The sequence below is a fragment of the Eutrigla gurnardus genome (genome assembly GCF_963514095.1).
Source record: "Eutrigla gurnardus genome assembly, chromosome: 19".
Taxonomy (NCBI): Eukaryota; Metazoa; Chordata; class Actinopteri; order Perciformes; family Triglidae; genus Eutrigla; species Eutrigla gurnardus.
Window position 1 is genome coordinate 8,429,552 of NC_139930.1, and position 12,284 is coordinate 8,441,835.

At 41.1% G+C, this 12,284-nt stretch overlaps 1 protein-coding gene across 2 annotated transcripts; it reads right to left on the reverse strand.

Annotated features, from left to right (window-relative positions):
• Positions 1–1,414: 1,414 nt before the first annotated feature.
• Positions 1,415–10,513, reverse strand: stom (stomatin). Of its 2 annotated transcripts, XM_084035612.1 has the most exons (8): positions 10,355–10,511; positions 9,607–9,639; positions 8,756–8,865; positions 8,478–8,550; positions 6,547–6,629; positions 6,122–6,325; positions 2,516–2,650; positions 1,415–2,411 (listed from the first exon to the last, which is right to left on the reverse strand). In XM_084035612.1, the coding sequence occupies exons 1-8, from the start codon at positions 10,413–10,415 to the stop codon at positions 2,226–2,228; spliced, it is 885 nt and encodes a 294-aa protein (XP_083891738.1). In that variant the 5' UTR covers positions 10,416–10,511; the 3' UTR covers positions 1,415–2,225. The 2 variants fall into 2 exon arrangements, with proteins under 2 accessions (XP_083891738.1, XP_083891739.1); XM_084035613.1 differs by lacking the exon at positions 9,607–9,639 and having other exon boundaries at positions 10,355–10,513.
• Positions 10,514–12,284: the final 1,771 nt, after the last annotated feature.

The following is a 12,284-nucleotide window of genomic DNA, read 5'->3' on the forward strand; positions in this document are numbered from 1 at the left end:
TCAAGTGTGTTATGTCTCTGTTTTTACAAATATCTGCTTGCAACGCTGATGTGAAAAGAATAAAATACAGACAAAATGCTTTTTGGCAGCATCTTTATTTTAAGTCTTCAAATATTTGTATTATCCAAGGATAAAACTATATAAAACAGCAGTGAGCTTGTACAAAATAATTAGTGTGAGGTGCAGAAACCAAACCGCCATTAATTCGGATTAAAACTTGGTGCAAGCCGGGTGTATTATGAGAGAAATAAGATCAAATAAAAAGTTGCTTCTCTCAACACAAAAACTGCCCGAGAAAGCGGACAAGACTTGAACATTACCGAGTGGTTGGTCTTGCTGTGGATGCATGTAACTTGCTGTGGATGCATGTAACAGCAAAAATAATACTCTCTCCCATTGTCATAGCAACTCAAATATACAGGAGTTACTGTAGTAAAACAAAGTAACAGCATTTGTAATTCATAAAATGTAACATGTAACAACTTTAAATCTATCTACAGTAAAAACCTTACAGGACTGTAATGGATGTAATATATATATATATATATATATATATATATATATATATATATATATATATATATATGAGATAGATAGATAGATAGATAGATAGATAGATAGATAGATAGATAGATAGATAGATATAGACACACACATAGTAACACCAAGTCAGACATACATTTGATATTTAACATACATTTATCAACACTTCTGTCCTTCATATGTCAAAAAGAAGAAAAATATAACTCATAAATGTCAGTTTAAGGTACATGATGTCGGTTTAAGGTACATGAATTAAAACATGTTGAACTATTTGGCTTTTTCACATTTAGAAAGAGATAAAATATAGCGAATTAAAAATGAATAGTGGTTTCTATTTAGAAGTGCATAGACATATTATATTTGGCTGTAAAATGAATGGATGGCAGTGAGTTAAGGCTTTTGGCTGTAAAGTTTGAGATGCCTTTCTAACAGTCCCTTCTTCACTCCTAAGCTGTAAAGCCAGACAGGTGGTGGACAAAATGCTAGGAACTGATAGCCCTACACAGCACACAGTACCACCTGTGTAGCTCATAGTGTTCACTTTAGCCATACTCAACTCTATAATCTCCCAAATATGGTAAATGCTGTGTATGAATAGAATACTGTAAACATGAACTTTCTGAAGGGGCCGTTCTTCGCCCATCTCTTTTTATCCCTTAATATTGTGATACAGCAAAAAATTAAAATGCACTCTACCAAGATTATGCCACTCCAGATCCATCTTGTTCCTCTAAAAAGGCAAAAGGGATCTTTGACTGTACGTCCTGGTACGTGTGTGAACCTTCCATGCTAGATATAACATGGTCAGACCACGATGATGCCGGCAGTGTAGCAATGTTGCTACAATATCAGAAATATTAGCTGTAGTTCAGTATATAAATGTGTGTGTGTGTGTGTGTGTGTGTGTGTGTGTGTGTGTGTGTGTGTGAGAGAAAGAGAGAAGGCCACTTTAAAATGGATGAATGTTTGGGCTTCCTGCTTCTGTAACAGTCAGGAAACCTGATTTATAGAAAAGTGTAATCTCATACACAGCTCTTTGCAGACTGTAGATTTTTGGCACCGCTGGTTCGAGTTGACTCATTTGCTTAAGCTGCATGACTAATGTATTATATACATTACAACAGAACATGCGTGCATGTGGCCTGGCTGGTGTTAGTCGCCACATGTTCTTGGTGCATCATGAGTCACAAGCACAACTTCCTCAGCGATCTCTTGGCACTGCTGCTTCAAAGAGACATGCTTAATAGACACAGAGGCCTAAATGTATCTGTGTGTGTGTGTGTGTGTGTGTGTGTGTGTGTACTAGGGGTGTCAACGGTTAAAACATTTAACCAGGAGAACATTGTTGACCAGCTCCACCTGTTATTTTATGTGTCACCTTGTCAACCACTAACAACTATGCGGACCATGTTAACCAATGAGCTGTTCAGACAGGAAGCACGGCGAGCATCACAGCATGCGAGGCCCGTGTGTGTCCAGTTGTGTCGCTCTCAGAGAGAATGACAGAGCAGTGAAAAAGCAAACAAAGGAGTATTGAAGAAGTAGCAAAAGGAAAGCACCTCTGGTATTTCATGTCACTTTTTTCCTAAATAATTAACTGCTTAGTTACCGGTTGATGGTTGTCGGGCTATTGAAAACTAAAAAAGGAAACTGACATCCCTGTGTTTGGAGACTCCTGCTTATTACTTCATGAAGCCCCGCATCATCTCCAGCGGCAGCGGGAAAATGATGGTGGAGTTCTTCTCAGCGGCGATGGTGTTGAGGGTCTGAAGGTAACGCAGCTGAAGGGCTGACGGAGCCTCGGCGATGACCAGGGAGGCCTCCTTCAGCGCCCGCGACGCGTTCATCTCTCCCTCTGCTGCTATCACCTTGAGAAGAAAACGGGGGGAATGAACAAAACCGATGGTGAAGGATGCAATATAACTATTCTATGATTACTGGTGTACAGATATGAACCAGATATCCGACTTACCTTGGCTCTGGCCTCACGACTGGCCTCAGCCTCAGCGGCCATCGCTCTCTGGAGCTGAAGGGGCAGCTTGACGTCTTTGATCTCCACCCGCTCCACCTTGATGCCCCAGTCGTCTGTAGCATCATCCAGAGTGGACTGAGAAGACAAAACGTGTTTCTGGAGTTTCTAGTGGAATATCTCATTTTGTCAGCATTTGACAGGAACTGGTGTGCTGGATGCAAACATGCAGCACATTTCTTAGTCTCGACAGTTGTCCTCAACATCAGTGACATCGATTTCAGGGTCAGCGTCAGACGTACTGGAAACTATGAGAAAGCTATGGCTTTGAAGCAGGCTCACAACTAGGTTTTCCAGATTTCGACTTTTTCTAAATTCTGTGTTTTACAATTTTATAGCATTTTTTTTCCCATCAAATTGTGTCTAATCATGTGCTTGATGAATTCCCCCCCCCCCCCCCCCCTTCCAGCTTAGGTGCAATGACAAACACTTTAAATGTTAGAGAAACATTGGTTTTTTATTTATTATTTATTTATTTTTTTTATTCCATTTTCACTGTCATTCCACGAATCTGTCCACGCTTGGTTGATTTCAAAATATATATATATATTTTTTTACAGATATTGCCCCCACATGGGCAACATGTCAAATAGCCCTGCGTTTTTGGTGAAAAAGAAAGCAACAAAAAACAACAACAACTCAGAGTTGCCTCAAGGTTCCTCCTCTATGGAAGGCCAGCTATCTTGCAGTTTTCAATTTGTCCAGCAGATGGAGCAGAAAGGTTGGTGTTATTGTAAATATACAGTACAACACACAATCCTAAAATTACCATTACAAATCTGCAACCGCTCAAAGCATTACAGTACTGTAGTTTTTATTTTCACATTCATGCAGGTCGTTTTCAGATGAGCACCTATTGACCATAAAAACAGATTGGGGCCTGTAGTAAGTACAGTGGTGTTGTTCTTGTGTATTTAATCAAATCATACAAAGTCTCCTGCTGCGAGGCTACACTATGTGCTGCACCATGTTGAATGGCTCTATCAAGGCCACTGTGTTTATGCTTCAGCAACCGTATGGCTATTGAACAGTGATCTGATTAAGGCTGCAGCAAAGGAAACACTGTTAGGTTCACATGTTCTGCCATTTAAGCAATCAAATCACTACATTATACGTCTACAGTAGTCTGACAACCAGAGAATAACATCTGTGATTACACATTCAAACAAATGTCCAAATGGCCGATCAACTCAACCCCACTTTGTGCCAGATGATGGCGGCAACGCGCAATTTTCCACTTGCAATTCACAGGAGGAGGAAGAGGTTTAACTATTACTTTATCCTGTTTTAGGGGGAGAGTGAACTGTACATGCGGGCGTGGAGAAACTCCCATTTGATCAGTGTGAAAACACTGGAGTTTACCTTAACAAAAGTGACATTAAAAGCACTATGCAACTTTTTTTTTTTACCTTAAAATAATAGCTTCAAAATCATGTTCAATTGTACTGGATAAACTGGCTTGGAAAAGGGAGAATAATGCCCCTTTCATTTCCACTATGAACCCTGAACAACTGCTCTCCGACATGCACTTTTGCTGAGCAGTTACGATCTCGGGTGTGTAACACTTTAGTGCGTAACACTTTACGTCACACACCGTCAACATGTCGGAGTCGACTAGGCCAAAAGAATATGATGGAAGCATAAAGAGACAAAGAGAGGTCAACCAAGCAACAGGCCGGATGAGAGTAAATCTGACTGCAAGTGGTTTACAATGTCCTGAAAACAAGGACAAACCGACAGCAGTGTACATGCCTGCCAATGTTATTTATGAAAGACGACCTAGGCTGTAATCTTATCTTCCCGTCACTGTTTTTGTTATGGCGGTGTTCATCTCCCGGTGCCACAAGGAATAAAACTCTGCAGTCCTATTTGTGTATGATCCTGTAACATTTCTCCACCCTGTCCATCAACATGCATCTTTGGCTTTTGACGTCATATTTACTGGATCCAAACCCTTCAGCTAGTCAATAAAGCTGGCACAGCTGTACATAAGGGAGGTGTACAACTGGGAATCTGTAGAGCCCCAGATCACAACTCACAAACTCAAATTCTTGCATAATGTTGCTTTAATGAACTACCGACTGATCACTGACAAACCTTCCGACTATTTGTGCATCAGAAATACATATAAATCAGTTACAGAAGCTCAACAACATAATCTGGAAGTAAAAGTTCAATGAATGAATAAATAGTTGAACTCAAGGCAAGCTAACAGCTGTCTACATGGAACACAGGATTACCTAAGGTTTTCTTAGTTTACTGTGGATACACATTTTATCTGCAGTGTGTTAGTTTAACTGTCACGGAGTTCAGGCAAACTGCCTCTAAGCAAGGTGGCACTGTAATCCTGCATTCTGTTTTCTCTACGAGTCACTCTGTTATTGGAGTCTCATATTACTGCCTATATTTATTTTTACTGACTGCATAATGTGTTTGTATAAAATATGCTTTCTGCATAATGCTTTAGGGTGCAGTATTTCAGGGGTCCAGACATGCTGTGTCTCTCTCAAGCACAGCACATTCACAACATCTTCTTTCTTAACAATCACAGGAACCTTGTGCATCAGTGAAGTTATGTCAGCAGAACTGTAGAAGGATTGGTATCACAGCATCATACAACTGTCATGTAAGAGAAAGTTTCAGCAAGACTTATTGTTTTGTAGCGTAGGTGAGACATGTTGTCTCATAATCGGTCTAAAATTTACCTTGCAAGATCACACGAGAATCATTTTCATCTCAACAAAACTTGTCAGGCTCCAAGTTATGCGTTTGTGTCAGTTAAACCTGAGCACTGACCAGTTAAACTTGCATGAGTAACGCAAGGCAAAAATGTACTTTGAGTACCGTAACAGTGGAAGGAACTATGACATTATTAATAACCTATGTGGAAGAGTGTTTTGTCACTTTTTTACCCGCCCGAGACCAGGATGTGTTCTCATAAGCTTACCCAGAGCCATGCATAGTGTGTAGATTTGATAAACAAACAGGAAGTCCATACTATCCACAACAGTGGCATCAGATATCTGCTCTGTCATAATGGTTTACTGTGGTTTCTGTTGCCTGTAAACCACCGCTGGTTTAGACATTAGTCTGTCTTCCTTCATATGCTTTCAGCAAAGACAATATAATGGTTTAATTTATGGTATAAAATGGGAGGCGAAACCTTAAAGCTACAAACAGTGTACAATATAATGCAATTTTAAATTGATTAAAAAAAAGAGAACATAAACCTGAACTTGACGACTGGTGACAAAGATATTCTGAACATGCATAGTGTGTATCCCACAGATATAAAATTAGGTGGAGCCTATATTATGTGTATGTTTTCCTAAATTATTATTAATCCTTCCAAAGACAGATAATGGGCATTCACTAAGTATACAGCTTTTTAAGGTTCATACAATCATAACATGTATAACCAAAGTAAGTTCCATTTTACAGCATATATCCTTTTCATGTGGGTGTGCAGCACCACTTGAAACATGTTAGCATATTAGCGCTAGCATGCTGTTGTGGATCACAATGCCAGCTGACCGTACTGTACTCTACCTGCATACTGTGTGCGATTTCTTCACGGTCAGACAGGATCTCTGCCAGGTTCTTCGTCCCCAGGACGTTCCTCAGGGTGGTCTGGGCCAACAGCCGGGTCGCAGCATCTGCATTGGTGATGTTGGCCACAGCCAGAGTGGCATTCTGGACCCGGTAGTACACCACACCGTCAACGCTCACTGTCACGGAGTCTTTGGTCAAAACCTGAGAGCAGGACACACGCAAGTGTAAGAAAATGGTTTAACGATGTTAAGGAGAAATGTTCAATGGAAATGTTCAAATGATTTGTGTTGTTTTATTTTATTTGCCAAAGAGTGCGTTACTGGCGGTCTGGATCAAGAATCAGCTCAATTATTTTGATGTCCTTTGAATGTCTGTGCATGTGACAAAGTGTTTGTTTGTAATTGGATGCGTGCATGTCATACCTCTTGCGGTGGGATGTCGAAGGTGATGGTGCGCATGTCCACATTAATAAAGCTGTCAGTGCACGGCAAGATGAAGAACAGCCCTGTGGAACCAGAGGAATGCAAATAGTTTTAACAAAGACCAAAGCCACTGCAAACACAATAATGAGGAAGAGTCTTCACAAATGTTTGAAAACACCGGGATGAATGAAATTGTGGCAGGAGGCCAAGTCAAGCTCTCTTTATAAGACTGCAGCTGTGCTGACAGCGAGGCAAAGCTGGGGATATTTGCAGCTTTCATAAGCCCGTTTCAAGTCACAATGAACAAATTAGTGCATTAAACAATACGTGGCATGTGCCTGAGTGGAACAGACATGTGCTAGGTGTGCAATCATTTAGCAAACATTAATGCCACACCAGACAGAGACTAGTGGGGCTGCATTTCCTGTCAGGATCTTGTGTATTTAAAATGGTGAGATCACAGCCATCTGTTCAGAAGAGGAAAGGAAGACAACAGCAGCCTCCTTGTTTCGATTCCATCATGACATTTCCAGCGATTATAGTTCCTGTCAGACAACTAAAAGGACCTCAGTTGCTCTCAAACAGACTCTGTAAACTGTTTTATTGTGCAGTGGAAAATTCCACGGATAAGCTTCATGGAAAAATCTTTGGGTTCAATAAACACCTCTGTTCATGGCAGAAGTGTATACAGATGCAAAATGTTCAACAAACGAAGCCCTTTCATTTTATGACAAACTATCGCCGCAAGCCTGTTTCAAACTACAGTAAAGATTCAGGCAATGTTCAAAGTCATTATTGCAAAACAGCCATTGTAAAGGGAGCCAGACTATTAGCGGGTGAGGGGCATTACGGGAAACTAAATGATGAAGTTAGCTTTGGCGTTGGTTCCTCCAGCTCCTCGGGAATGTGAAGTTTGCTGGCAGAGAGCTATTATTACTCCACACTGTCATAAACGGGGTCCCCTGACACTCCTTGGAGGCACATTTCACTATTTTGAGAGGACACTGCCTGGTTTTCAGATCCCGTAAAACAAGAAATCAAAGATAAAAAGACAGCAAGTTATGAGATGTATGCAAATTTTTCCTCGTGGGTGTCTGTATTTTTACTTAAACAAATCAGCTGCCTTTCAAAACACAAGTCACATCACTGAGAAAAGAATGATTAAATCATTCAGACGTTGAACAGACATGCAGCAGCATTGTCAGACATATGGTCTGGTTGAATGTTGCGGTGGAACATCTTTTAGTTGTTATTATTAGGCCTAAATATTTGATAATTTGTACAATGGACTTGATTTTTGTCAAGCTGCCCAGCAGGAAGAGGATGGGTGAGAAAGTATATTAAGCCCCCACTCTTTTGTGATATTTCCCATGCTTTTGTCTACTTTGCAGCATGGCCACATAAACAGAAATGTGGGTTTCCTTGCACCACCAGCAGGCTGACATTTGGTTGGTCTGAACAATCTGGTCTCAATTAGTCCTGATACATCACCTCAAAGTGAGTAGATTTGATAAACAAACAGGAAGTCCATACTATCCACAACAGTGGCATCAGATATCTGCTCTGTCATATTGCTTTACTGTGGTTTCTGTTGCCTGTAAACCACCGCTGGTTTAGACATTAGTCTGTCTTCCTTCATATGCTTTCAGCAAAGACAATATAATGGTTTAATTTATGGTATAAAATGGGAGGCGAAACCTTAAAGCTACAAACAGTGTACAATATAATGCAATTTTATGCCTAATGGAGCAAATGGACTTGTAAACAAATGCCAAGGCGATGAACGCCTTAACTAAGAGATGAAGATAAGTGGAGATAATCCAGCGGCACATACAGACAATTGAACCATGTTTCAAGTATATTTTAACAGAAGAACTGAGGCTATGGATGGAGTTAAAACCATATGCTGCTGTGTAAAAATCATCTCTGACCTGGACCTTTGGCTCCTCCTCGCAAAATACGCCCCAGTCGAAAGATAATGGCTCGCTCGTACTCCTTCACAATCTGTGTAGTGAAACAAACTTTTTATTTGACGTACTACATGTATTGGATATTGAGATATGCCTATGGATAGTCATTTTGTACACGGGGGATCAACCGTAGAATTGTCAAAACGCTGAATAAGCAGACCTCAGTAATTTATGTTAGTTTACTAGCTAGCTTTGCCTGTAAAATGGAAAATAAACACTGTAGTTGACCAGCAACTGACCTTAATACACATCCATACGGAGATGGGCAGAGTAGCCAGCATGAGAAGAACGGAGAGGGCGACCAACAGCCAGCCACATAAGCCAATGTCGGAGTCTGAATTCTCCAAAGCTGGGGGAAAGAAGACAAACACATGCACTGAAATAAATTAAACTCATTCAACTCACCCGTGGGAATATATCAATATGCACTGAATTAAATACATTTGCATACAGCTGTTTGAAAAGCAAGTTAATTCAGATGTGACTCTTAATACTCTCTTGCTAAAAACACACATTCCTAATGCTACGATGCATCAGAGCAGCTTACATCCATCTCTGAACACCCACTGTACGTAAAAGCCACTCAGCCACTACTTTTAAGGACTTGTTAGACTTAACACTTAACATCATTCACCCTGGCTGCAGCTAGACACGGGACAATATAGGATTTTATCAAAAGATAGCTGATGGCTATAAGTTGATTGCGGTGAATTTCCATTATAGGGATAATCGTGAATATGATGGAAAAAAAGTCTAGCTCACCGTTATCATAGAGAAGTAAAAAATATGGAGCATTTTAAAGATAGGCCTCCAGGAATTACCATAAAAGAACAGGCTGGCACGTTTATAATTCTATTATTCATTACTTTCATCTGATGCTATAAGTTTGTTCTGCTGCTTTTTAAGAGTTTTAATCATATTTTTAAGTTTATGAGGATAATATCATTGAATCGCAATTATGTTGGCCAGGATAATCGTTAGTGACATGATATTGTAATATTGTCCCATGCCTACATGCAGCTTTTAATTACCTCAGTCATGATTAGATAATAAATTAGACATGCGACCATTCGGTGAATGAGATCCGTACCTTCAACATCGTGTAAATAATGCTTGGTTGAACCTACAGACAAAGTCAAGAGGTCAGAAACGCCACTGAACGACTTAGAGCAGCAGATTACAGCACGTATGCACAGCTGAGTCAGTAACCAGCGGATATATGATAAAACAACAACAAACAAAAACACCTGAATTAAAGTAACAAGTTGCAAGTATGTCAAGTGGCCCGGGCTGCTGCCTCCCATCCTTCCCGTTACGTCACTGATAATCAACAGTGATTCCCCCGGGGGGCTTTACAAGCTGGACCCACCCTGTGTGTGATGATCAATCCTGTCCCAGCTACCGATTAAAGCCAAACGCACAAAAACACCCACCTGTCAAACAACCAAGTTAGCTTTCCTGCTAACGCTATCAATACACATAACCTCAGAGAGCCAACGGCTGACCAACGGTTAACGCTGGGGTCTGGAATCTTTCTAAACAGCCGTGGACGATAACGGTCGGCTACTAATACCAGCTAGCAGTGAGCCGAGCATGCTAATGTTAGCTTTCACGAGTAACGCTACGTTTGATATTTTGAGGATTTTTTACGCCGGGTGAACATAACGTACAGCAAATGCAAGGTGTAACGTAACATACGCGTTAATGAAAGCGTGAAATAACTTTACATTGCTGCTCATTTTCGCTTGTGTCGTTGCTGCTAAATAAAGAAGTAGGAGAGGACAGCTCCGTGGTCAAGCTGCCCCGATAAACACACTCTCGAGGTGAACAAACCGTACCTGATTGACGCTCTCGTCTTCTGGACTCTTTCATTGTCACGTCTTGGTTGTAAACATCCATTGTGTGCGCCGAATGACAAGTGAAACGGTGGTGGTAGTAAGTGTAGTCCCGTGTTTACCGGAGTGACCGTGCTGCTGTTGACTCCGAGTGGGTGATGCCCGCCTCCTTCACCCTGAAGTCAGACTGGCAGTGGCTGTGTGACGCAGGAAGGAGGGAAGTTTTTCCCGGCATGCTACTAAATAGCAGACTACATTCATGCACAAAGTTCATTTTAACGCTCTCTCTTTAGATTTAAAAGCAGTTAAGTCTTGCAAAATCACCTGTTATTCAAATGCAGACTTAATCCACGTTGGTACGACTCAAAACTATGAAACCATGGTCTGTTTATATACTTGGCATACACCCACAGCAGGCAACACAATGATCTGGGTTGACCTGGGTTGAGGTCAGGGGCCCTCAGGGGTCCATTTTCACAATTTCTCAGATACCAACAGTGCTATGCAGCCGCACGCTATTCTCTGCAACAGTTGTCATCTAAAGTCACCAGCACTTAAAAACTGGCTCATCTCAGCTGGCTATTTATGGACCCCTGTGCAGAATGAGTTAACAGCTGAAAGCAACAGTAATTACACCTCAAAACGGTTTTCAGTTGCAGTTCTGTTCCTACATGCAAACCCTACAATAATGCAGACGAGAACTGTTTTACGTGCACAGACATTTTCTGACCACGATGTGTCTGCATAAGAAATGGGGATGAAGAAGCTTTTTAACACAATTATTGGACAGCTCTTGCGTTTCCTGTTGGTGGATAACAAAGTGAAAACAAATAAATTATGCAATGGTATGCCATTTCTTGGAGATAGAACATTTTGTGCGTTGTCATTATCAATTAAAAAAAAAAAAATTATTTATTATTATTATTCATCTACTTAGTGAATAACTTTCTTCCCCATTAATAGTTTGAATGTATTTTGCGATTTTTAAACTTTCAGTTTCTTTCAATTCATGATCAATGAACATAAAACTAATAAATTAGGGTGACAGGAAGTCATGCAGCAACAGTGAACACTGGTGTCAGTGTACTCTGTGTGTGGCTGCCTGAGGACTGGTCCCAGGCAAGCTGCCTACAAGTCTGTATGCTGGGCAAAGCCGCCGCACGAACCCAGCAGTCAGGCCTTTTGTAATGTGCTGTGAGAACCATGCCTGCATGTTGATTTGTCTGTTTATTCCGTTAATCCTCACTTCACTTCAGTTGCTTTTTAACGTAATGAACTGCGAAGAGTTGCCCTAAATTAAAATAAATTGTTATCCGACTGGTACAAAATTTAAGAGCTTGTTATTTAAAAAATATATATAAGTCAGTGTAATTTAAATTACTTAAGATATCCCCACAGCACATGCACACAGCCATCAGCATTCCATCTTATCACCAGTGTGTATATGACACCAATTGCTACAGTGTTCTTATTTTGGGACCGATCGATCTTTTAAAGCCCCATTTAGTCTCAGCACCAACCATTTCGGTGTGAGTTCAGGTGGTGCCCTGCACAGAAAATCCAGGCAATCCCGTGATTATGCTGGGAAAGTGAAGGGACGGTGGCTGTGCATGTTGGAGTGGCTGAGAGCTCCATCCCATCTAATCCTCTTTTAATTAGGGTGAGAGAAAATGCGGGACCCCTCCTGGATTAGTCACAGCACATTGACAAATCACCAAGCTGGGACCGGTGTACGGGACTGGTGGCCAGTGTGGCCAGTTAGGTAGAGGGAAGACCCTCTCAGGCGTGAAAAAATTGCCCTCTCATTTCCCTGCGGCTACCTGGAGTCTGGCCTCCCTGCTTCAATAAACCACAGTGTCTTTGGTCTCTGGTGAACTGGGAGGATAAGTTACAGCATATGATTTGCTCATCTCGAATCCTCCCCCACTCCTTT

Coding starts and splice junctions, on each gene's coding strand:
- stom (XM_084035612.1), bottom strand. CDS start 10,415: ATGGATGTTTACAACCAAGACGTGACAATGAAAGAGTCCAGAAGACGA. Junction 8,551..8,755: donor CCGTATGGATGTGTATTAAG/GTCAGTTGCTGG, acceptor TTCACTACACAG/ATTGTGAAGGAGTACGAGCG. Junction 6,326..6,546: donor TCGACATCCCACCGCAAGAG/GTATGACATGCA, acceptor TCCTGCTCTCAG/GTTTTGACCAAAGACTCCGT.